We start from the raw sequence: 26,363 nt of genomic DNA on the forward strand, positions 1-26,363 counted from the left end.
CTCTGCCTACTTGTGATGTCTCTCTCTGTCAAATAAATAAATAAAATCTTAAAAAAAAAATGTTCACATCAGAGCTGTTTACAATAGCCCCAAACCAGAAACACCCCCAAAGGCCTGTCAGTAGCAGAACTGATATGTAAATTGTGTCTCTTCACCTGGTGGAATGGTGTCCGGCAATGAGAAGGAACACCTCCAGGCAGGCGTAAGACGATGGATGAAATTCACAACCCTAATGTTGAGCAAAAGAAATCAGGCACGAAATAACCCAGAGGACGTGCTCCATTTATAAGAAGCTCCACAACAGGCAAATCTGTGTTGTTAGAAGTCAGGATAGCGATGAAGCCTCAGAGGGGGATTAGTGACTGGTAGGGGGCATGGGGAAAGTCTTCCAGATGCTGGTAACGCCCCGTTGTTGGCTGAGCACTGGGTCATGGGCACATGGGCATGTTTGGTCTGGGAAAATTCATGTGCTTTTCTGTATTTATGAAACACTTCATATTGATAAAATACTAAACTGAAATGGAGAAGTGCCTGATGAAGGTTTAGCGGCTGCACTGAAAATAAAGGGGTCAGGTTCATACACATCTCTGCCTCGCACCCACCCACTCCCAGCCCATCTCCACCTCCTGTCCTTGTCCTTTCTCTCCTGACTCAGGCTTGGCCTTACTCCCCTAAGCCCTCCCCGTGGCCAGCCGCCTCTCTAACCTAAACCGCCACCCTCTCACCCAGATGACTGCAACCGCCTACTCCAGGCAGGTCTCCTGGCTTTGCGCCTCACTGTTTCCAATCCATATCCACAGTGCGTGGAGCACAGGGTTCATGGAGAGCCAGGAGCAGCCAGAGAAAGTCTCTGTCAAATCCTATAAAGGCTCACACCTCTTCATCTCAGGACCTTCAACTGCGCTGTTCCCACCCTTTGGGATGCTTCTCTTCCCTACCTTCTGCTTGCCCTTGGTCTCCTCGCTTAAACACCACTTTCTCCACCTTCCCAGTGGAGATCTGATCCCTCCGCTGGCTCCCATGACACCCTTACTTCTCTCTCATGGCACTGTTTCCAGCACCGCATTTAGTCGCCAACTATTTGTTTCCGCTCTCTTCTGTCTGTCCCGCTGGACTGACACCATCTCTGAAGGCAAGAACAGGGGCTATCTGCTTTCCTGCTCCATCCCCAGCTCCTAGCTCAATGCCTGGCTTCTTAGAGCAGGTGCTCAAAAATGCGTGTTGACTAAAGGACTTGATTGTTCCCACTACAAAAAAAAAAAAAGATATGACTTGTAAATGTGGCAGCTGAGGTTCCAGCAGTAATCACATGGCAAAGTATAAATGTATCACATCAATGCCTTATACACTTTTGGCTTATACAGTATCACATGTCAAATGTATCTCAATAAAAATAAATTTGGGGGGCACCTCCGTGGCTCATTTGGTTGAGCGGCTGCCCTCGGCTCAGGTGATGGTCCAAGGGTCCTGGGATCAAGCCCCGCATGTCCGAGGGTTCTGGGATCGAGCCCCGCATGAGGCTCCCTGCTCAGCGGGCAGCCTACTTCTCCCTCTCCCACTCCCCCTGCTTGTGCTCCCTCTCTCTCTGTGTCTCTATCTGTCAAATAAATAAATAAAATCTTTAAAAATAAATAAATAAATGTTTAAAGGTACATTAACCTACAATGAAATAAACTCAGTTAAAAGCTAAGGTAATAAATACTCCCTCAAACTCCCCCCAGAAAAACTCTAGTTGAACACATGAATGGCCAGGCCTTGGCAGACGGCCTTTGGAAAAGGCCAGGTTGCCTCTGGAAACAAAACTTCCACTTGTTGGGGGTCAGGACACCTGGGTCAGGGTCCTGACTCTGCCACTCACTTGTTTTGTGGCCTTGGGCAAGTCACTTCTCTCTGGGTTCAGTGTCCTCATTGTGAAATGCAGGCGTGAGATGCAGCGGGGCCCTAGGTAGGTTTGAAGAGGTATATGACATTTGTGTGTGTGTGTGTTTGTGTGTGTGTGTGTGTTCACATACCTGTGCACATTTCCCTAGCAAGAACATCCATATCTTTCGTCAGATTCTTAAAGGGATCTATGACCGCAAACAGTTCAGAACCACTAACCAAGATCCTTTTCGCCTCTGGGGGGGTCTATGGTCATAGATAACTAGAGAAAACAGGAAGTAATTCAACCCATAGCAGAGGGAGTTCAAGAACTTCCATCAGGGGTGTAGGATCCCACAATAGGAACACAAGGGAGGCTGCAGGACATGACCTCCTGGGGAAATCCTAAACTCAACGGGGCTCCTAGGCAATTGGGGGGAAGCCACAGCAAATGACCCGGGGGGCTGGTTTTTCAAGACAGGAGGCAGAAGGAGCCCAAAGTCTCCTCCTCTTGGCTCCTGCCACCAGCGGACAAGCACCCGCTTGTCTCGGGCTACGGCAGAAAGCGAGGAGGCGAGGCTGGCACCTGGAGATGCCCTCCAGGCCCCTTGGCACCCAGGTCAGAGAAGTCTTGGCGGGAATGCTCAGGAGGGGTGCCAAACCCCACCTTCCCTTCTCCCAAGGTCGGCTGGCTGATGTGTAGAACCAAAGAGAGCTCAGGACATAGGGCGATCATGCGCCCCTGAGGGGGCCACCTGAGGGGTGAAGAGCCTATACTTCCAAGCCCCAAAACTCCAGAGCTGGGGCTCTAAGGCCAGGGAGGCAAAGTGCACAGGTCTCCCCAGAGCAGGCATGAGCAGGCCACAAATTGGGGATGGAGGGGGAGAGCAGCGTGGGCCACAGAGCCCGGGAGGATAAAGCAGGCCGCCGGAGAGAAGAAGGCAGTGTGGTCTGAGCAGAGGAGAGCCTGCTTCAGGGACTAAGCTGGGGGCAGCCCTGTTGGGGGGGTGGGCAAGAGGGCAACGTGACCTGGATGGGAGGGGGCTGCCCCGAGGCGGGCAGAGCGGGCTGTGGGTGGAGGAAGCCATAGAAGCCTGTGGCCTGAGAAGAGAAGCTTAGCAGACCTGTTGGAGGAGGACAGGGGAACACGATTAGTGGCAGCAACGGTGACATGTCGGTGGCACAATGTCAGTGGGAGTGCCCTGGCTAGGAGCCCAGAGGCCAGAGTAACTTCTAAGCCCTGACTCCTGAGGGGAGCTGAGAGCCCAAGAGATGTTTATCTGCCACAAGAACGTGGTAAACGCCTCCTCCAACCGAGCCAGGGAGCGAGAGGCTGCCTGGCTGTTCTGTCCTGGGTCTCCTGAGAGCTTCGGTGTAAAGGGGGAGGGGGTGTGCCGGTGAGGGGAGAGAGCAGCCAGGGGCAGCATCCCCCACTGGAGCCAGGTCCAGGAGAGTAGCACGCAAAGGCCGCTGGGATGGGGTTTCATCCTGCAAACGAAGGAGGGGGTGAGTCATGGGTGAGCGCCAGGCCCTCTCAAGAGGCCGCTCAGAAACCAGCTCATCCGAATGCAGACAGACACTTGTCCCCATCCCTGTCCCTGTGGCTCTCACACACCCACGCACTCGCTCCTCTCCCCACTCCTCCCTTCTCCTTCATCACCCACATCCACTGCCCCTGGCTTCTTCCTCCATCTCAGCCCCGACTACCTGTCCCTATCCCTGTCCCTGTCCCTGTCTGGTGGCCCACTTGGTCCCTAGTCCACAGCCACCTGCATCACAAGCGCAGAGGTAGGGAGACAGAGAAAGCCAAGTGAAGAAAGGTCTGAGATAGGAACAGATGAGGGAGGGAGACTGTGAACTCACTTCCGCCTGAAACCTCCAAGGATAGAGCAGGGTTCTTGAGGCTCTGGGTCAGAGGAGAAGCCCTGATGACCTCTGGAAGAAGCCCTGATGACCTCTGGAAGGGCCTGACCTGAGGGTGTTGGGCCAGGTCACTTTCACTCTCCAGACCCTCTGCCCCCTTTGCCAGGACTGAGAAGCGATAGTCTGGGATGCCCAGCTGACACCCAGAGGCCTCACCCCACCCCGGGGCACTGAGCTAATTCAGGCTCCCATCGGAATCACACCTGGACCACCACCACAAGGTCGGGACAAGTTACTCTGCCCCACCAAGGCTGTCCCTCCTGGTACATTATGGTGCCAAACTCCGTGTGCCTCAGGTGGAGGGATGTAAGACCCCAGCGTAATCCAAACCCAGCGCAGCAAAACAAATCTGAGGAGGCTGGAAACTTCCCAGCCCCAGGCTGGCAGGTAGGTTGGGATTGAGTAGGTAGCCTAGAGCAAGGTTACCTAGTCCTACCTAGTGACCCCAAATGTCTCCTTGTCCTCCACTTCCTCCTTGGAGAAATCTAGCGCCCACATCTAGTGGTTCCCCGGCAGACAGAACAAACACCCACCTCCCAGCCTGGGCCAATCCCTAATCCTCTGGGTCTGCTGCTCACTTGCAAGGTGCCCAGACTTACCAGAAACAGAGAAAGAGGGGGCGGTGTCGCAGAGGGGGGGTCCAGCTCCCCAGATCATCTTTAGGTCAGTCCTTGCTCTGGTAGGGCTTTCCCGGGTTCAGAAGTCCCCCTCCCTCCTGCCTACAGAGGTGGGCCACAACCACCACAGCTACCCTGGGACCCACGGTCAACTCTGGACCAGCTCAGGGGAAATAAATTCTCTCAGAGCCTTTCTCCAGCATTCCCAGCCCGGCCCTAAAACTGACCTGAACCATTTGCCCTTATAAGTGACGGTCCTACATCCGTCTCTTCCAAGGACACAAGAGACTCAGGAGGGACCTCGGCTCAGCTCGGGCCTCCTCACCCGGTAGCGGCCCGACCCGCGCCTCCACCGCCTCCACCACCTCCACGCCCCGGGGCCACCGGCCCCGGCTGCGGGCTGACGGGCGTTTGCCGGGCGCGGCTCCCTACCTGTCTCCGGTGAGCCGGGCTCTGCCAGCCACCGCCACCCGCTCCCCCCGGCCGCCCCGCGGCGTCCTACCTGAAGCGGCAGCCGCCCGCTTTCGGCGCGGCCGGAGGCCCCGGGCTCCCAGCGCTCAACCCGCGCCGGGGCCGGGGGGCTCCCCGGGGACTGGGGGCCGCAGGCGGGCCCGGGCTCCAGCGCCTCGCAGCACACCAGGCTCACGGTGCAGCCCATCCGGCCGGGCGCCCGGCGGGCCGGGGGCGGGGACGCGGGCGCGGGGCGGGGAGCGGGGAGGGGGGTGTGTGGGGACCGGCCCACCCCCCGGCCCTGGCCAGCGCGCGGCCGGGGGGCGCCCCGCACGTCGGGAGGGGGCAAGCGGCCAGGCCCCCCGCGCGGCCCTGCCGGGAGCGTCCTGGACCCGCGCCGCCAGCCAGCAGGGGAGTGCGGGCCGGGCGAGGGGCCGGGACGCGGGCGCCCGGGCGCAGCCGGGGGCGGAGGAAACCCGAGGGGCGCGGGGAGGGGCTGCGGCGGCGGCGGCGGGGGCTCGCGGCCCGGGGCGGCGGCCCGGGGCGGCGGCCCGGGGCGGCGACCCGCAGAGTCTGGGAGCGCGAGAAAAAGACCGACGGCGCGACAGGGGAGGCAGGAAGCAGATAAGGAGAGAGATCGAGGAAGAGACCGCGGACGCGGGGACCCAGGGGACGGGGGCGGGGGGTTGGGGAACGGGGCCTCTGCGCGGGGACACCAAGTCCCAGAGAGGGAGAGACGCGCAGGAAGGGGCGGCGGGAGGGCAGAGCTGGGCTCCGGCACTGCGTGTGCCACTGTTTACAGGCGGTTGCTGAGGTCTGGAAAACCGGAGTCTGCGCGGGAAACTGCTCCTCTGTTCTCAGCCCCCAGGACCCGCCCTCGGGGCACCCCAGCCTAGAAAAACGGGGACCGGGAGGTGGAAAGACCCCAGCCTCAAGGAGGCGGAGCCCAGCCAGGGTGGGAGGGCCACGGGCCCAGGGACACCCAGCTGGCCGGGTCCTGGATCCAAGCCTTCGCAGTGGTTTCACTTCCATTCTTGGGGGAGAGGGGGCGGGTCGGGCAGTATGGCACTGGGGACCCCGAGACTAAGGTGGGGAGGAGGAGAGAGACACAGGGCGATGGGGAGGACAGGGTCCCCACCTGCACCAGACTTCCACCGAGAGACTGAAGTCTGGCCGAGGAGTGGGAGGAAGGGCAATCCCAGCCTCTTGGTGCCGCCTGGTGGGGACAAGGAAGAAACACAAGAGCAAGTGACCGTGGTAACAAGGGGAAGGTAACAAGGGAACTTTGCAGGGGGGCAATTGCTGCTGTCACTCAGAGTGAGCTGGTGTGTGGCCAAGGAGTGACTCTAGCACGTGGTCTGCCTGAAGGGTACCACCCCCCAGTTCACCCATTCTGCCCTGGCACCCTGGGCCCTGACTCTCCCCCCTCTCCCCCCACCCACCAAGTTCTGTGCTTCTCCTGCTCTGAGCAGGGTTTCCCCCTCCAGGGTGCTGGGCTGGGCCTGAGTCACTTCCCGGGCAGCATTCCGGGAAAGGCGGTGCAGGACCTGCAGTCACAAGGGACAGGTTCAGTCTGCAGTGCCCACTCTCCAGGCCTTCCCAGGTGAGGAGCAGGGAGGGGGTCTGGGGGAGGCTGGAGAAAGGGGGCAATGCCAGGAGTGGGGTGTGGGGCAGAGGCTCCTGGACAGAGAAGAGGGAGCTGAGGAGGCCCATCTAGGTGTTCATGGATTGTATAGAGTGGACCAGAAGGGGACGCAGAGACCCTCAGTCTGCCCTTTGGTCTACAGGTGGGGAAACTGATGCCCAGGAAAAGCAAAAGGTCACACAGTGAGTTAGTAGCAGGATCAGGATGGAGACCCAGGTCTCTTAACTCCCAGCTCAGTGTCTTCTGAACACCATCCCCATGCAACCTCCCTCATTCACCTTCTTTTCTCATTCCCTGCCCCTCCACTGTGTCCTCTGCTTCTTCCTTCCCACCCACCCCTGAGTTCCAGCAACTTTAGCCTGGGAGGCAGGACATGTGGGTTTCCCATGCCCGGCCTTTTCTCCAGGTTACATCAGGATAAGCCACCGGCCCCCAGCAGCCCCAGGGTTCCTCTCTGAGCCCCAGGACCCACTGAGGGAACAACAGGCTGCAGTTCCCCTGGGAGAGGACCACGGGATTAAAACCAGCTGCCCTGCTCCCACACATACCCAGTATTCTGGCACAGTCCCTGCTCTAGGGTCTCATTTTACTTCTACCTCCCTTTCCTTAAAGAACACACATTTTCCACTCAGCTGGGGGCCGGAAAGGATGAATGTGTGCCTCAAGGCAGATGACTGCTCCAACAAGCTCCCTGTGGGGAACAGGAGTGACTCCCCCTCAGCCCAGTGTCCTCACGCAGGAGCATGAACAGGGCCGCTCATGCCAAGTCGCCCCGTGTGAGGGCGCACAGTCCTGAGTTCGAACTCTAGCTTCTCAGCTTAGAGCTTTGTGGCATCGGATCAAAGACTTCTCTGTCTGTCTGAGCCCCCCTTTCATCTTGTATCGAATGGAGTTACAGACCTCCTAGACTATAATGGGGACTGAGTAAGACAATGATGTCAGGCATGGAGCACAGCGCCTGACACCCATCCCATTCATGGGGGCCACACGATCACGTTCCCACGCCAGCCTACAAGGAAGAGCTGGGGTGTTTATCCTACCTGTGAACTCACTGTGTGACCCTAGATATATCCGATTTCTGGCCCAGGCTGTGATTCTTCCCCTGGATAAGGAGCCATCCAGGAAGGGGCTCCTTTCCGGGTTGACCTCCCAGAACCACGAGGAATCCCATCACTCTGAAATCCTCATGGCGGAGGAGGGGGCCATCCTCACCAGGAACCTGAAAGGTGAGTGCGTCTGGAGAAATATTCTGGGCTTGAGTTGGGGGAGAAGGGAGGGGTCTTGGGAACCCCTCTGTCAGAGTCCCCACGACCTGGAGCCTGACGTCCACCATCCTCCCGCCCCCACCCCCGCCAGCTGCTGTCTCAGCCATCCTCCAGGGCTACGGGGCCCCGCAGCGGCCAGTGACAGATGCCAGTGCTGAGCTGCACACACTCTGTGGCTGCCTGGAGCTGCTCCTGCAGGTGACCCCCTCCCTGCCCTCCTCCCATCCGCCTCTCTCTGGGCCCAGATAGCCAGGAGGGTTTTCCCATATACTGAGGAAGAGCCACCGACTAGTTTCAGCACTCTCAGAGTCAACAAGCCCTTCCTGACATCTGACCTCACTCTTGGGGGTTGACACCATAGCCTAGGAAGTAAGTGGGGGCCCAGCTGGGGTCAGGTGGGGAGGGGTGGGGCAGGGCGGTCACCCGGCTCTGAGGACCGAAGTTTCAGAGGCAAGATATCCTCGGGCTGGCCTTCCTGCTGCTGGCGCTTTTACTTAGTACTTACCACGGGCCAGGCTAAGCCCTCCTCCTGTCCCACCTTATTACATTCTCATTCTAGCCCCTTGAGGTGCCTGATGACCCTGCCACCCCCACGGATGCACACATAGCCTGTGTGTGTCTCTGTGTGTGACGCACGTGTGGCGTGAGTGTACATATACGTAGGCGTGAGGTGTGTCTGGTGCGTGTGTCGATCTCCTGCCGGTCTACCCCTCATCTGCTGCACTCCAGTCACGTTGGACTCCTTGATCTTCCTCAAGCATGCCAGGAACTCGCCCACCTCAGGGCCTTTGCACTTGCGATGCCCTCTGCCTAGACTGCTCTTCCCTCAGAAATGTGGATGGCACAACTCATTTCCTTCAGATCTGGACTTGAGTCGCAGTTCCTTAGTGAAGTTCTCTCTAGTTACTCTAACCCAAATTTTTTCAGATTTGGGAGAAGGGGGAGAAGAGCACAAGCGGGGGAGCACAAGCAGGGGAGCGGTGGCAGAGGGAGAGGCAACAGAGGGAGAGGGGAGAACTGAGCAGGGAGCCTGATGTGGGGCTCCATCCCAGGACCCCATGATCATGACCTCAACGGAAGGTAGATGCTTAACCGACTGAGCCACCCAGGGACCCCTCAAATCCAAATTTTTAACACATGCACACACACCCTAAATCACACACACTCAGGCATACACTCCACACATACACGCGACACACTCACAGACATCACACACCACACACACACCACATACATACATGTGTGCACACACCACATACTTTCTGGTCTCCTTCCCTCCTTTATTTTTCTCCTTAGCAGTCAGTACTGCCATAACGTATGTTTTACTTATTCGATTTGTTCATTGTCTGTCTCCACTACCAAGTGTAAGCCCATGCGGGCAGCTTGTCCACTGCTGAATTCCCAGGGCACAGAACGAAGCCCGGCACAAAATAAGTGCTCCACAAGTGTTACTGGAGTGCATGACTAGAATACCAAAGGCTCAGAGAGGTCCAGCACCTTGCTCGAGGTCACACAGCCAGTAAGGGCCGAGCCAGGTGTGCCCACAGTAGCCCTGTCCTCTCTCTGCATGCTGGGATACAAGGTGGGTGCGGGGTGGGGGGGAAACATTTCTATGCTTTCCTGTCCCTCATCCCACTACCAGTTTGACCAGAAAGAGCAGAAGAGCTTCCTGAGGCCGCAGAAGGATTACTGGGACTTCCTCTGCGCCACCCTGTGGCGACAGCGGGGTAGCACGGAGCCGGCCCGCTTCATCCTCACCCAGGACAAGGTATCCAGGGCCAGGCGGCCCTGCCACCGGGCCCTTGACAGGGATGGCCTCCAGGGGCCCCCTTCCCACCCATCCCCACTCCTCTGACCACAGACTGCTCACCTGGTCCTCAGGTCTCGTTAGCCCTGCCCTCAGTATCCCTCCAATCACGTCTTTGCTCCCAAGACAGTACAAGCTCCCAGCTGGCCTCTGTGCTGGCTGAGTTCCCTCCGTTCTCATAGCACAGGGCCGTCCCCCCCCCCCCCCCTACTATTCACCCGCTGTGCACTCTGCAGTCAAAGACACCTCTGGCAAAAGGCCGTGCCTTCATCCGCTTCTGCCTGGCCCAGGGACAGCTGGCCGAGTCCCTGCAGCTCTGCCTCCTGAACCCAGAGGTCACCAGGTGGGGCTCATGGCGCATGCTCCTCCTGACTCCCCCTGAGCCCACTGTCCTCCCTGTGAAACGTGCCTCCCCCCCGCCCACCACACCCAGATGGATGGGTTAATGTCAAGGACAACTAAAACAAGAGCCATGAAGGGAAAGTCAATGAAGAAAGGGCAAAGGGAGTGGGGTGGTTAGAACATAGGAATCCCAGTAGCACCATGATACTCAAGCCACCTGCTCCCCGAGGGCCGCAACCCAGCCATGGGAATCATGCCATGTGGTGGACAACAGATTCTCAGGGGTCCAGGGGGCAGCAATACCACCAAAGCCAAAGGCCAAGGGTGCTGGTCGCCCTTACCACAGGGACTGGTATGGCCCCCGGAGCCCTCTGGTGTGCCCCGAGCTCCGGGAAGAGCTCCTGGACTCTCTCTACGCTCTCAATGGGGTGGCCTTCGACCTGGACCTGCAGTGGCCGAACCTGGATGAAGCCTGGCCCATGTTCTCAGAGTGAGTTGGGGGGAGGGAGGCCCCCTTTTTCTAGGGCCTTACTGCCGTTTGACCACCACCCACCCCAAGCAAGCTCCAAACTCGGCCTGCTAGCCTTCACTTCTTGCTGTCTGAGCCCCTGATGCCCCCCTCCCCAGACTTGTTTTCCCGGGGTAAGCCCCTCATGTCACGTGAGGCTGCACACAGTACACACTCTTAAGGAGCCGCTGGATGCTTGGGGTGGGCGGTCAGAAGGATGAGCCCCGGGTAGACGTGAGGATGAGTGGTGGGTGGGGCACAGGCAGGGGTAGAGAGAGCCGAATTGGCCGTGAGGGCGGGAGGGGTGCTGCGGTGCCTGGGTGGTTCGACTGCTACCAGAGAGAGGCCCCCAGCCAGCCCCACCCCACCCTTTATCCACAGGTCCTGTCACTCCAGTCCCAGACGGACCCAGGGAAGAAGACCCAAAAAGACCAAAGATTCCCCAAAGCAGGTGCCTCTGCCCAACTTCATTTCAAGTTGCCTGCTTTACATCTCTGTTGGGCCCCCCAGGATGAGCAGTAACCAAGCAGACAGACAGACAGACAGATGTCAAGGAGAGAAGGGGACCGTTGGCACCATCCGCGGGAGGCAGGGGACCCAGGGTCGGGGGAAGTGCTGTGCTAGGTAACTAGAAGCACATAGGAAGGCCTCCATCAAACAATGGGCAAACTTCTCAGTTCAGTTTGCCAAGGGAGCAACTGAAGAGCCAGGTTTCTGGGTTCAAATCCTAGCTCTGCCCCTAATAACCAAGGTCTTTGGCAAAGTACTTGTCTTGCCTTGAAGGTGATTGTGAAGGAGGGTTGAGACAGTTGAGACAGACCATGTGTAGCCCAGAGCAAGGCCCCAGTCCACGTGTTCAGGAAGTGGTGGCTTGTGGCTATTGTCATTCCCCAGTCTTGCTCGGCAACCCCTCAGCTTCCAGGTGCCAGGTACAGATACCACGAGGACTCAGCCTTTGGCCAGAAGGGGGAACCTCTCACAACACAGCCTGTTAAGTGAGGTGATGCAGACATGCACAGAACAACACGGGAACACACAGAAGGCTGCTTGAGAGAAGGGACTCTCGGCCGCTGTGGGTTTCTTTAAGATTTCACCACAACCCTGTGGGGCAGGTGTTATTACTCCCATTTCACAGGCAAGAAAACTGAAACACAGAGAACTTCAGGGGGCAGGATGGAGGAGAGGAGAGGGTGGGAAGAACTCGGAAACCAGATCAAGGGCGCAGGTCAGGGTGGGGAGGAAAGGAAAGAACACTGAGAGGAACCACTGCTCCCTGACCAGACAGGAACTCGGCCCCCGGATCCACCTGGGGTGCTGGTAACTGGGGGTGGTTTTGGGGGCTTCTCTGCAGATCCCAGCCACATATGGAGACCCCACAGGAGCCCAGCCAGAAGAGCCACACACTAGCCAAGCTGGTCTGCAAGCTGCGCCCAGGGAAGACGGGTTGGCTGGACTTCCCGGGGCCTGGCAACACAGGCATCTTCCCTTCGTGGAAAAGAAAAGAGAAGATCCCAAGAGCCTCAGGGCCCCACGGAGCACGTGGGAACCAGAGGGGAAGGAGCTTCAGCCAGCCCAGGAGAAGGGAGCCCCAAGAACTGGGGTCTGCCTGGAGAATTCAACCCCCAGTTGCCAGGGACAGGGGGAAGGGACCAACAGAGCTGCTCCAAAGGAGGTGATAGGGACAGAGGCTGAGGGAAGGGGGGTTCTGCCCTGTGCAGAGGGGACCCACAATGGGGAAACAGAGTGGGGTCGTGTCCACAGACTGCTGGCCTCCAGCCCCACAGGGACAATAGAGGACACAATGTCAGGGAGCTGGCAAGAGTGGGAGGCGTCTAGCGGTCCGCGGATGCCTAGGGTCCTACCGGACCTGGGAACAAAGGAAAACTCCACCCCAGAGAGACCGCAAGAGGAAAGAGGAGTGACCAGTGTGACCAGAAGGAAGGAGCCGGCAGAGGTGGCCTTGCAGGATGTGGTCAAGGTGAGAGCAGCTGAGCGCTGTACTTGCCTCTTCTCCTCCCTCAACCGGCCCGCAGGTGGGAGTCATCAGTGGTGATGGGGAGGGGCATCCTGTGCGGATCAATTCTGATTGGTCCGCACAGGATGATTATTCTTCGAGGGGGTCTTCTTGCTGCGAGCTCTCGCGGGGGCCACTTCATTCATCAGTCCTACGTGCCTGGCCCCTTGCGGGCACTTGAGTCTGAGACCCCTCCCCAGCAGCTCTCCGGGGCAGCCGCCTAGCGGCCCTTGTTGTACTTGCTTCTCCCGGAGATTACCAAGACTGATTTCAAGCTTTCCTTCGGCCTCCTCTCTAGCCGGGGTCTTCATGCCCCTTGAGCTCTGTAACTCTCATCCCTCGGCCAAGGAAGAAATGGCCCCAGGCTCACCCAGGGGCAGAGCCTGGCGTCTCAGCTCCCGGTGCTGTCCCCAGTCCCGCCCTCCACCCAAGGGCTGTCTCGCCGGGCCTGGGGTCTCCGGAGATGTCGTGAGGTCAGACCCGGAGCTGGCATCTCCGCCCTCCTCCCTCAGCCTCCCTTCCCCTTCCTTTACTTCCCACCCCCAAGAGCCTGAGACACGAGCTCCGGAAGACCAAGGAGCAGGCCCGGCACCAGGAGCAGCTGCTGAAGGAGCAGGAAGGGGAGCTGAAGACACTGCAGGAGCAGTTCAGCAGGTAACCTTGGCAACCGTCCGTGCAAACAGGCCTGGCCGAGGGGCCCCCAGGACCTGCGGCGCTCCCTGGCTCCTGCTCGCCCCCTCGTGGTCACGCCGGGAAGCGCCTTCTGAGTGGCTCCCGCGTGGGGCACAGGCTCAGGAGGGCGAGGTTTGCAGGACATAACTCCTGGGCTCCCTGGGGAGCTCCCACTGGCCCCCAGCCCTGCCGGCCCCTCCCTCGCTGGCCTCCCCGAGAGCCTGCAGGAGAGGTGAATGCCTCCTGCCCCTCCCTCCCCTCCCACGCTCCCCTCTGCCCCTTTGCTGCCGCTCTGCTCTTTTCAAGCCGGTCTCCTTCCCTGCTCTCCATCTTCCCTCCATATCCCCTCTCGTTTTCCTGCTTCCTGTTCCAGCCTCTCCTTCACCCTCGTGAGTCACAATCGTCATCGTAACTATCACGTACCGAGCACTTACTATGTCCCTGGCACCTTTCTAGGTGTTCCCTCCTAACCTATGAAGTAGGTTCTCTAAGAATCCCAATGTTATAGATGGGGCAACTGAGTCTCAAAGGTGCTGCACAATTCACCCAATGTCACTAGTTAGTAGAGGAGCTGAGGTCCACACCCCAGCAGCCAACTGCAGCACTGGAGGGCTTACACACGGGCCCTCAGGCCCTGTTTTGAGTGCCTGTGTTTATTTCAGTCCCTGCGCCTCTCCCGCTCGGCCCCCTCTCACCATCCAGCTTCTCCCACTTTCCATCATGCTATTAACCTCTGCACGTCTGAGTTTCTCTTTCAGAATTTTAAAAATATTTCCGCCATGCAAAGGTCTTCCTGGGTCTGACTTAGTCTCTGTGTCTGTCTCCCGTGGTCTCCGTGTGCCTCCGTGTGCCCACCGGGCTCTGTCTCTCACGTGTGGCTGAGGCCCACCCCGGGAGGTGCCAGCCCAAACCCCATCGGAGCCTGGGTAGTTGTGCTTCAGACTGAATCTCAGGCCGCTTGACAGACTCTCTGCTGAAAAGGCTGAGAGAGGCTGTGGGCCCAGAAACCAACCCCAAAAGGCACCCCTCCCCGGGCTTCTCCCACCGGATGCTCAGCTGAGCTTGGTGGTTTGGTCAGGAAAGATTCCTGTGACCCAGGCCCTAGGCGAACGCAGGGGCCTTGCCCACCCAGGAGCCTTCTCTGGGAATCACGATGGGCTGGAGGGAGCAACTGGGAGATCCCAAAGAGACCACCAGGCCCAGGCTGCTCCCTCAGCTAGGGGACCCCCTGTCTCACAGCCCACTATCCTGTCACCTGTCATCCCAGCCATGATCCCACAGACACTCAGATTGCCTACTCGGTGCCAGGCCTGTTGTAGCATATCAGAAATCCTCTTGCAGACAACACAGACCAAATCCCTATTCCTGGGGAACGTCCCTTCTAGTGGGGGAAAGCCAATGGTAAACATGATAAGCAAGTTAATTGCATAGTGTCAGATGTGACAAGTCCTAAGAAGGAAGAAAGTCAAGCAGAGAAAGGGGGTGGGAGTTTCAAGGGGTATAGGTTAAATATGGCAGCATGGCCAGGGAGGGCCTCCCTGAAAAAGTGATGCTTGATTGAGGACCTGAAGGAATTGAGGAATAAGCCATGTGCGTATGTGGTAGAAGAATGTTCCAGGCAGTGGAACAGCAAGAGCAAGGGCCCTGAAGTAGGAATGGCCGTAGCAGGTCATCAGAACATCACAGAGGCCCAGTGGAGTGAAGGAGGGAGAGGAGGGAGTGGCAAGTCAGTCAGGTAACAGGAGACCCTCACAGGTCATCCAGAGGACCTTCGCTTTGACTCAGAGTGAGATAGGAACCACTGAGAGTCCTGAGTAGAGGAGGGACAAGAACTGACTTTTGGCTTTAATGTTAAGTATGTTTGCCTTTTTTTTTTTTAAACAGTTCAGTGGGATTTTGTGTATTCATAAAATTGTTCCTCGATCACCACAAGGAACGTTTAGGACATTTTCATCACCCCCAAAGAGAAATCCTGTACCATGAGCAGTCACTGCCATTTTCTCCCAACCTCCCAGCCCTAGGCAAGCATTCATCTGTCCCCATAGACCTGCCTATTCTAGACTGATCTGTGCTCTCAGGGGCTGGAGGTGGGGCTGCTGCTCTGTGGGGCTAATCTGTAAGGAAGCAAGAGCGCTGATGAAGAAGGGGAGCACGGTCGAGCCCCCAGATGTTCTCTGGCAATGGAGGTGTAGAGAAGCTGCAGGATTCTGGAGCCACAGTGAGGCCGGGGTTCCTGGTGGGAGAGAGAAAGACAGGCACCGGGAATTACTCTTGTTTTCTGGCCTGACCAGCTCAGAGTCCAGAGTCCCCGCTGACAGTTTGCCATAGCAGGGCGGGCTTGTGGGGGGGAAAGTCAGGAGCTGGGGCGAGAGCATGTAAGTTTGAGACGCCAGTCGGAAGGGCAAGTGGAGCTGCTGGGCAGCGCGGAGGGTGTGGAGCTCAGAGGAGAGGCATGGGCTGGGGATCTGCTGGAAAGTCATAAGAACTCGGGCAGCAGGAACAGACGCTCCTGCAGCTAGGAGGACGGGGGATGTGCTCCCCTGGCACCTGGGGTCCAGGGAGCTTGGGAGGAATGTCATACTCGGGGGGGGGGGGGCTGTGGGCACCAAGCTGGGATGGGCTGTCTCACCACCGCCAGACAGAAGTGCTGTGGGGCCCACTGAGTCAGCCAGCAATAGTGCTGTCCCTCTACCGAGGCCGAGAGCGGGATGACAGCAGTGAGCAGAACAGGCAGTGTCTGCTCTCCGGGCCCCGCAGAGACAGACGACAATTCAACAAATAGAAATGGGATTATCAGCTAGTCACGGGGTCTGTGCGAAAACATCAGTCCAGGAACATGGATAGAGACAGGAGTGCTCCCCGAAGGGGGAGCTGTGGGGCTGGAGCAGAGGGACACTCCCACATGCTCTGGAAGGCTGGAGCAGAGTCTTGAGCGGGAAGTGGGGGGTCCCCTGGGCTTAGGATTGCTCTGTCTGTGGTGTGGAGAATAGAGTGAAGGTGGGCAGGGGCACGGCCCCTGGGTGCAGAGCCCCAGGCTAGACACACAGGGGAGACCCAGACGACCAGCCAAGCACCAGACCCCAGCAGACCAACCAGGGGCCAAGAAAATACACTTGGAACTGAGCTATGGTGCATGCAATAACCACTTCCCGGCTTTCTGGCCAAGCCACCTTGGGAAACTGGCCTTCCCTGTTTGGCCTCCAGTCCCTGATTTGCAAAAGGAGACGGTGCTAGAGTTCCTCCTACAGCTCCGATGCTCTCTGAGACCATCCTGCCAAGCAAGTGGCTTTCCTCTGCCCCGGGGTAAGACCTCAAAGCAAAAGTGATTAGATCAGGTGTGAGTGGAAGTGGTCTTCGGATGCGGAATTAGGCAAACATCACACTTCTCCCCCTCCTGCTCCCCAGTGAGCTTCTCTGGGGCACACCAGGGGCTCATAAGGACCCATCCTTTGCTCCCAGCCACTGCCTGCTCCACTCTGGTGCTATAAACTGCTGGTGACCAGGGCCCTGCCTGGATAAAAGTGTGGGGAGGCAGAAAGAGTTGATGGCCTGACAGGTCTGCTCCAGATTTCTGCTCCCTCCACTTATCAAACCTTATGGCCCTCAGCAAGTATGATTTCCTCTCTGAAGCTCTATTTTCTTTCCTGTAAAATGACAACTGTCTTACCTGTCCGTACGTTTGTGAAAATTAAATGAAGCCAGGCTATAAAACACCGAGCTCAGGGTCTGGCATGTAGTAGGTTTTCCATAGACTTGAATTCCTCCGTGTCCCCTCCTGCACCAGGAGTGTCTATCAACCCCCACTTGAAATACTTCAGTGGCTTTCCATTGCACTGAGGTCGAAGTCCACTCCTCTCGGGGCCAGCGAAGCAGAGATCAGGCCCTGACTCCTTCCCACCTCATCTCTTGCCCACCCCCACCTCCTGCCCTTCATGAAATTCCAACTTCCCTTGTCTTCTTTCAGTTCCTCAAAGAAGACAAGCTCTTGCCAACTTGCAGACCTTTGCATGTGCCTTTCACTGGCTCTACATGGCTGAATTCTCATCTTTTGGATCTGCTTAAAGGTCACCTCATCTTGGGAGCCTTTCCCAAGCACCCTCTCAAGTCTGTCCCCACCTCTCCTATATGCCGTTCATACCCTTAGCTTCACCGTGTCACTGGCTTATCACTTGCTTTGACCACTGCCCCAGACACACTCTAAGCTCCACCAAGAGCCATAGGCACTGCTCCTATGCCCCCTCTAACAGCCCCTGGCACACAGGAGGTGCTTAATAAATGTTCCCTCCCACCTCAAAGACACACTGTAATAATCATGGTGCTCACATCCGGGTCTGCACCAGCCTCAGCAAAGGCCCTGGGATCACTGTGCAAGTAAACTAGCTCGACGAAACGAAACACCAGTACTAAGTAAGGATACTGGAGACCAGAACGTTCATTAAAAGTCCAAACATGGCCCTGAGCACAAGAACAGCCTTCCTTAGGCTGCAGGGACTGGTGGTCTGCTGGAATTTCCATGGGTATCTGTAGTCGATTTGATCTCACAGCCCACCCAGCTTTCTTTCTAAGGCCTGCTACTCAGCAGTGTTGTAAAAATTCATAATTCAGTTCATTGTGAAGCCTCTAGCAAAGCCTCAAACCCATTGAAGCCCAGGGTGGGGCCACGCACGGACAGACACACGCACACACATCTGAGGTCACAGGATGTGTGGACCCGCTTTGCAACACCCTCCCATCTGAGCGATGGAGGGAAGGGCTGGGACCTTCTTACTTCCAGTCCAGCAGATTTCTTGGAACCTTCTAGGAAGCCACCAAAGACAAAAGGAAGAGGCCAGAACAGAGCTGAGGCAATGCCAAGCCCAAACTGAAACAAAAATTTACGAAAGCCATATGTTTAATATTGCCTTTTTTAATTGAAAAGACAATGTACCATAATTTTTCAAAATATTTTAATAACTAAAAATCACCCCAAGTCCTACACCACTAACCCCCCCCCAACCCAACAATTGTTCTCGGCTAGGCACAGCCCAACCAGCCTGGGGCCCCAGACACCAACAGTGTCCGTTTGGTGTGTGTGGTATGGTGTGTTGTGTGTGTGTGAGCATGTGTGGCACAGGAGGGTGTGGGGGTGTGGAGAATGTGTGGAGTATGTGTGTCTATGTGAGTGTGTGTGTGTGGTGTGAGTGTGTATATGTGCGGTGTGTATGGTGTGTGTGTGTGGCCCACGGTATGCATGTGTTCTGTCATACACATGTGGTATGTGTGTGTTATGTGGTATAGATGTGTTGTGAGTGTATTATGTGTATCTATGATGTGTTGCCCCACGTGTGTGGGTGTGCTACCAGCATGTAGTATATGATATGTGTATTATATGGTGTGTGTGTGATGTGTGTAGTATGTGTGGTGTATTGTGACTTGTGTGGTGTGTGTTGTGTGGCATAGTGTTCGTGTTGGGATTGTACACAATGTATGCGGTATGTGGTGTGTGTGTGTATGTGCGGTGTGGCACAGGGGGATTGTGAGAGGTGGGAGTACGTGTGTAGTGTGTGTATATATGTGAGCGTGTGTGTAGTTGACATGTGTGAGGCATGTACAGTGTGTGTGCACACCTCGGCTGTGGGAGGCACCACCAGCTTCCCCCAAGAGCCCCCCAGCAGGCAGAGGCCTGGCCTACCTCAGGCACAAACACAGAGAACTGAGTCCTCCTTCTGTGCCCAGGTGTCAGGAGGAGAAGGCCCAGCTGCAGACGGAGCTTGAACAGAAGCAGCAGGAGGCTGAGAGGAGGAACGCCATGTATGAGGAGGAGCTCGGAGGGCAGCGGGACCTGGTCCACGCCATGAAGATGAGGGTGCTGGAGCTGATTCAGTAAGGGCAGACATGGTGGGGCTGGGTGTAGAAGGGGGGATGGAGTGGGATGTGGAGACTGGGGAATGAAAATTCTGAACCTTTTCTGTATGCTAACTCATCTTTTGGCCACCCCAGCTGTTCTCCTCATTTTATAGATGAGAATACTAAAGGTCAGAGAGGCAGACTTCGCCACCAAGGACACACAGCATATAAATTACAGAGAGTCCTCTGGCTCTAAGGGACACCACCACTCCAATGCACCCGCACATACACACACCTACAAGGTTAGGAGAAAGGAAAGGAACCCACGGATAGAGAAGGAATTGAGAGAAGGGGGAGGTTAACTAAGAGCAAATCATATGTCCTATGCCTGACTGCCTGCTGGGCTTCCGCAGACCACCAGGCCTGTGGGCCATCCTGGGTCATCTGTCCTAGGTTCCAGAGGCTGGACTCACCAGGATCAATTCCAAACCACTAACACACTGGGGGATGGAGGAGTTGTGGAAAGCCTGGTTTCTGCCTTTCAGGCCAGTGGGGAGCTAATGTTATACTTTGACCCAGTTCAGGAAGCAGGGTACCACTGGACTCAGCTTCCATTAGAATTGGAAAGTCATGGAGAGATCATCTAGAGCTAAATCCTCTGGCACAAAATCCAAGTGATACTAAAGATGAGAGAAGGCAGAGGTTAACCTGGAAAGAACAAACCAAGAATTGAAGGAATGATCTCCTCCAAGGAGCTGTCAACTGGGAGAAAGGGGGACATACAATGTTAGCTTTATAGCTCACAAAAGAATTTGAGGTAGCCAACAATAAAAGACATACACACACACACACATACACATATATATAATTGTTATATATAATATATATGATTGTTAAAGAAAAATAGAGGAAATCAAAGAGAAAAAATATATGCTCCCAAGATATTAGGATTAGCGTTAGGGTTGAAATTTAACTCTGAGCACCTTGGCAGCAGAATATAAAATGGAAACACAGAAAGTTGACTAAATGTCACTAGGCATTCCAAGGAAATACGCCAGTGCATCAGGAGGGAAAAATGCTTTTCCTCATGTTAAAGAAACTTATCCCAAGATCCCAGGCTACACAGTACAATGTCCCTTGCAGAAGTGTCATGGAAAATCTGGCCCTAAGCCAAAAGAGGCAATGGAAAGCCCTAGATGCTGACTTCTGCATCAGGATGGTAGACTGACACAACGCATCACATATTTTCCTTCCCGAGATCTCACTAAAATGATCAGAAAGAAAGAAAGAGAGAGAAAGAGAAAGAAAGAAAGAAAACTTGTAACAGAGAGAAAGGTAGAGGAGCCAACAACAGAGAAGAGACTTCAGCTACTTTCCAGAAACTGGAAAATGGATGAAAAACTAGATACTGGATTTAGCCCAAGTTAGAACTTCAGGGCCCAGAAACACCAGGGATGTAGATGGCAGAAATGACATGGGAGACAGAAATCAGGAAAAAATAACTGATAAAGTCATTAGAAAGAGCAGTGTACCCTGCTTTCTGCCTGCCTCCCTGACTGCAGAATGTCAACACTGAGGGTTCTATCTCTGAGGCAAAAAATTAAAATGCCCTTCTCTAAAAAAAAGTCAGATGTCCCCAAATGAAAGGGCAGTGTGTTCTGACATTCGACAGTCCATGGGGCAAGTAGCTCCCTGCCCAGTCCTTCCTAAAGGGAAGCCACAAACCAACCAACCACCCTGTCCACTACTTGAGGCTCCAGCAGCTTGAACATGAAATGGTAACCAGAGCCCCAGATGTTTGAAAAGAATCTAGAACATAAAGGGGGGAGACAAAGATAAGCAAACCAAAAAAATCCATCTCCCATGAAACACGGTGCTGTGGAAAGTGACCATCCAAAGGTGAGAAATGTTCTTGGAAATTAAAAATATCTCTCAAATTTTTTTTTTAATTCATAAGGACTGGAAAAGGAAAAGGAGGCAGTCCCTCAGGGCATAGCTTACAGTGCATGAAGAGATGGAATACATGAGAGAAACAATTGCAAACATAAAGAATCAATCCAGGAGTCTCACTGTCCTCTCCAACTGACAAGAGTTCCAAAGAAAGACAAAATAAAATCAAGGATATTATCAGATAAAAAGCTGAGAGACTTTCCCAGCTCTTGGGGTCACAGGTCTCCAGATGTAGAGATGTCACTGAGTGATCAGCACAACAATCAAAAGGAAGGGAAATGCATGTTGAGATACAGTGTGTGAAATCTCAGTAAAATAAAGATGAGGACAATATACTCAGACACATCACTTATAAAAGAACTAGGACACAGAAAAACATGTTAGGGGTCAATGGCACCTGGGTAGCTCAGTAGGTTAAGCAGCTCTTCATCTTGGCTCAGGTCTTGATCTCAGGGTCGAGTTCAAGCCCTGCATTAGGCTTCACACTACGTGTGAAGTCCACTTAAAAAATAATAATAATCAATGCAGTCATACTTTCAAGTTCTGAGGAAAGATAGCTTTTGCCCCGGAATTCTAGGTCCAGCCAAACTATGAAGCCAATAGGAAAGGTGATGCAGGAAAGACATTTTTAAGAAAGACGGGTCACAGAAAATGTACCTCCCACACAGCCTTTCCTGGAAAGTTAATTAAGGATGTACTTCAGAAAAACAAGGAAGTAAGCCAAGAAAGGAGAAGATGTGGAATTTAGGGAACAGTCATGGTAGCCCAGGAGAGAAGAAAAGGGAATCCCCAAGATGACAAAAGGACAGCAAGCCCAGGTAACAGTCAGTGCAGACTTCAGCAGAAGTATTGAGGACCCAGGAGGAAAGTCTCTGGGGAGAAAGAGAATCAACAGAATAACTGATATGATGAACAATTTGTTGGGGAGAGAGAATAATTAGGCTATGTGAAAGGTAAGTCATGCAAGAAGCAAAGGAAGGCAATTGCAAAATCCTGGAAAAACAGAAAATTTCCAAGAAAGGAAATGTGTAGAACACATCTTAGCTCTCCTTGAAGCAATATATTTATATGTTGTCTAATACAGTAAATACTATTTATTGATTTTTTTTAATGTTGGAATTAACCTAAAGACCAAGCACAGGAAACAACTGCAATTACAGAACAAATGTCCATTAGCACTTAAACAATATTACATATAGAATAGAATCCGATAGAATTTCTATGAGGATGGAAATGTTTGCTATCTGCCCTGTCAAATATGGTAGCTACCACTCACATGTAGCAACTGAGTACTCCAAATGGGTTTTGTGTGACTGAAGAACTGAAGTTCTACTTGTGGTTCATTTTAGTCAAATTAGATATAGATTAAAGTAGCCACATGGGGCTAGCAGCTACCATATTGGATGTTGAAGGAAAAGATGAGTAGGAGAGGAGAAGAGGAGTCCCCCCGAAGAGGAAGGTACGCTGGCATCATCATATTACAGAATGGCAGTCCGGATGCTATCTGTGCTTCATAGGATGAGTGAGAAATAAATGTGTGAGCATATTCTGGAAAACTACAATCGTGAGAGAGGACCCAGAAATAGGGGTATTCTGGAGAGGAAGGAGATGGAGTCAGTGGGGATGGTACTAACTAAGCTAACCCCCTGACATCAAGGTAAGGTGTTCGTTCTCTCTTGATGTGTCAAGGAGAGAGGATATAAGCATATTACTTAAGTGTGGAAGTAATATCAAGGAGAAAAAGCTAAAAGTATAAGAAGTGGTTTGTCACTGAGATTGGAGGGAGTAGGGAGGGTGTCTGTTTCCTTCTGGTATAAGTTCTTCTGTACTATTGGATTTTTAAGTCATGTGTATGTATCATTTTGATTAAAAAATATATTTTTTTTCTGAAGAGGGAAACAGAGGGGGAGGGGCAGAGGGAAAGAGAAAGAGAATCTGAAGCAGGCTCCACACCCCGCTCAGAGCCAGGGGCGGGGCTCAATCTCGTAAAACCCTGAGACCGTGACCTGAGCCAAGAGTGGGAGCTTAACTTACTGGTGAACACAGGTGCCCCCTACACATCCTTAAAAAAAAAAAAACAAACAGGGACGCCTGTGTGGCTCAGTGGGTTAAAGCCTCTTCCTTCCGCTCAGGTCATGATCCCAGGGTCCTGGGATCAAGCTCCTCATTGGGCTCTCTGCTCAGTGGGGAGCTTGCTTCCTCCTCTCTCTCTGCCTGCTTCTCTGCCTACCTGTTATCTCTGTCAAATAAATAAATAAAATCTTAAAAAAAAGAAAAAACAACCCAGTAAGGATAGTTTTGCCGGAGTATAGCATACATAACCAGAAGGATTTGTATCAAGTGCCAAATGAAAGCTAAGAGCATTATAAGAAACTGCTGGGGTCTCCTTGGAGGAGGTGGGCTATGAAGGTTATGTGGGGCTAGGGGGACCCGGGTGTCACCATCTATCTTCCCAAAGACTACAGACTCCCTCATCTCTTGTGTGTGTGTGTCTTTCATGGTCTCTTCATTTCTGTCTTTCTCTATCACTGTCTCTGTCGCTCCATCTTTCTCTGTATTTGTCTCTCCCTCTCTGTATGTGTCCCTGATTGTCTCTGCATCTTGTTCTCTTGGTCTTTCTCTCTCTCTCTCTACATTTATCTCACTACCTACCTCTCTTTATCTCCCTCTCCATCTCCCTGACTTCCTTTCTCTCTGACCATCTCTCTTTCTGTCCCTCTGTGTCTCCCTCTCATTTTCTATGTCTCTGTCTTTCTGCTTTACTGTCTCTCTCTTTTTTTCCCTTTGTATGTGTCTCTGGATGACTCTCTCTCCCTCTCTATCTCTTCTTGGTCTCCATGTTTCTCCTTCTCCCCGTCTTGGTCTCTCCATCTTCCCATCGCTTTGTGTGTCCCCCCACCCCCCCCCCCCCCCCAGAGAGAAGGGTGAGCTGTGGCAGAAAGCCCAGCGGCCGTCTTCCACCGCCCCCGGATGCTGTGTGGACTGCAATAAGATCTTTGGCCGACTGTCTCGGCGATACCCGTGCAGGTAACTGAGAGGGCACAGAAGTCTTGCTCTGAGACAAGTGCTGTTTCCACCAGCCCACAGCACTCTGCCCCTGCTCAGAAGGGAGGGACCCAGGAACTGGGGGTTTATGAAAGCCACTTAACACTGGCCACTCACTTTACATAACAGTTAGCGTGGACATGAACCAGAACAGTGGGAAGGGGTCAGATAAGCAACAGTGTCTGGAAGATGGGACTGTGCAATCCTTCCGAGAAGAGACAGATGAAGAGGCTTCTGGTCTGGGAGGAGATCTGAACAAAGGAAGCTACTCCCCTCACCTTCTTCTGGGAACAGGGTGGCAGGACTAACCATGGGAGGGGGCGAGCAGGAGAACCTGTCCTTTGGATTTAAAGGACTCTGGAGGGGGTGGAGCATTGAGACACCTTTTAGGAAAGGGGAGGTCTCCTTGGACAGACCCAGGGCTGCTCTGCTGGGAGCTAGGAGCAAACCCGATGCTCCCCTCCCATGTACACACCCAGGAGCTCCCTACTCTTCCTTCCTCTGCTCCCAGGCTCTGCGGAGGCCTGGTTTGCCATGCCTGCTCTGTGGATTACAAGAAGAGAGAACACCGCTGCCCACCCTGCTCTGAGAAGGGAGAAGCTCAATCCAGCTGACGGGCTCACCCAGGACGGGCCACCCACCCCACCCCGGTCACCTCCCTCCCCTCCACCCTTTCCATCCCTCTTGTCTGACCAGTCCGGCCTTCTAGAAGTTGATGACCTAAGACAGACAGCCCTTGTGCGCACCCTCAGTGTGAGAGCGGAAGCAGCCGGCTGGCTCGCAGGAGGCAGGAGTGAGGAGGCCTCCTGGAGCCCTGCATCCCCCACCCATGAGTGGGACAGCTTGACAAAGCCCACAGCTGTCCGTGCTTCTCCTGTCCGTGAGGGCGCCAGCCATTCGCCTCCCTGAAGGCCCTCCATGCTCAGAACATCCTGGACCGAGAAGAAGACGCGTGGGCCCTGACATTTCTGGGCAGCCCCACCTCGCCCAGCCCACTGCTCACCACACTCAGCAGTGTCCTGTCTGGAGTCGGCTTTGAAGGTCTGCTTTGGCTAGGTTTCATTTTTTACAGCTTTCTTGAGATCCTATGGACGTTGAACACACTTCACACACATTGCACACTGGATGGGTTTTGACTTTAATATACACCCATGAAACCATCACCACATTCACACTCATGAACACATCCATCAGCCCCAGACTTTCTTCACGCCCTTTGTAATCTCTCCCTCGCCCTCCCACTCCCAAGGCAAACCCTTACCTACTTTCTACCACTAGACACTGGTTTTCCAAAATTTTATATAAACAGAATCATATGGCATGCATTCTCTACGGTCTGCCTTCTTTCACTCGGCATCCTTATTTTGGGGTTTATCCTTATCTGTGGGGTTTACATGTTCAGCTGTTGCCAGACATTTGGATTGTGTCCAGTTTGAGGCTGTTACACATATATTTCCTGCGATCAGCTGCATACAAATCTTTGTACAGACATCGGCTTTTATTTCACTTGGGGAAACACCCAGCAATGATATGGCCATGTCCTATGATGGGTATATGTTTAACTTTTAAGAAACCACTGAGTTGTTTCCCAAAGAAGTTGTGCGTCGTCCCCTCCCACCAGCGGGGCCTGGGAGTCCCAGATGCTCCCCGGAGCCCAGACACAGGGCTTACATGGGCCTCCCTCCGTCTCCTTTCCTCCCAACCACTGTGGTCGGTCCCAAGTGGGGAGTGCCTGGAGGGAGGCGCAGAGACCAGGTGACTCTCTTAGCACAGTGCTCAATCAGCTACATTTTTTAAAAAAGATTTTATTTATTTATTTGACAGAGATCACAAGTAGGCAGAGAGGCAGGCAGAGAGAGAGGAAGGGAAGCAGGCTCCCTGCTGAGCAGAGTCCCCCCCCGCCCCCATGTGGGGCTCCATCCCAGGACCCTGGAATCGTGACCTGAGCCGAAAGCAGAAGCTTTAACCCACTGAGCCACCCAGGCACCCCAGTGAGCTACATTTTAATAAAGAGGGTTGACAAGGGCTTGTGTAGTTCCGCAGTACAAGGTCATATCCCTGACTGCCTGAGAAGTCTTCAGTAAATTCCGTGTTAATACCATTTCAGAGGAAGCGTGGGCCCCACTCTCCATCAAGGGGATTGGCTGCCCTATCTGAGCTCTGGGGCAGACTCTGCCCCAAGCAGGCCTGCGTGCTCTTATCCCCATCCCCTCCGCCTCACACAGGCAGCCAGAGCTTCTGCAAGGGTTGGGCAACCCTGTGGCTCCGGCCAGTGCCTGTGCACCGCCTTTTGGGGTCAAGGCCACCCAGAGTTGCCTCCCATTACCATTGCATGGAGCAAGAGTTTTGCAATAGCAGTTCCTGCCCTGGAGAGCTGGTGAGAACTTCTCCTTAGCAAAGCCTGCAACAAGGTGAGGGGCAGGGAATGGAGTGACCGGA

The 26,363-nt window shown here is 54.4% G+C and overlaps 1 protein-coding gene across 1 annotated transcript; it reads left to right on the forward strand.

Annotated features, from left to right (window-relative positions):
- The first annotated feature begins 6,329 nt into the window (after positions 1–6,329).
- On the forward strand, positions 6,330–25,125 carry RUFY4 (RUN and FYVE domain containing 4). The gene is made up of 12 exons (XM_032857180.1): positions 6,330–6,453; positions 7,583–7,721; positions 7,852–7,958; positions 9,403–9,528; positions 9,804–9,910; positions 10,256–10,399; positions 10,799–10,868; positions 11,769–12,395; positions 12,979–13,085; positions 18,819–18,965; positions 23,796–23,906; positions 24,436–25,125. Exons 2-12 carry the CDS (start codon positions 7,682–7,684, stop codon positions 24,536–24,538), a joined length of 1,689 nt encoding a protein of 562 aa, XP_032713071.1. The 5' UTR covers positions 6,330–6,453; positions 7,583–7,681; the 3' UTR covers positions 24,539–25,125.
- The last annotated feature ends 1,238 nt before the right edge of the window (positions 25,126–26,363 follow it).

The sequence above is a fragment of the Lontra canadensis genome, unplaced genomic scaffold, assembly GCF_010015895.1.
Source record: "Lontra canadensis isolate GAN:19392208 unplaced genomic scaffold, GSC_riverotter_1.0 scaffold13, whole genome shotgun sequence".
Taxonomy (NCBI): domain Eukaryota; kingdom Metazoa; phylum Chordata; class Mammalia; order Carnivora; family Mustelidae; genus Lontra; species Lontra canadensis.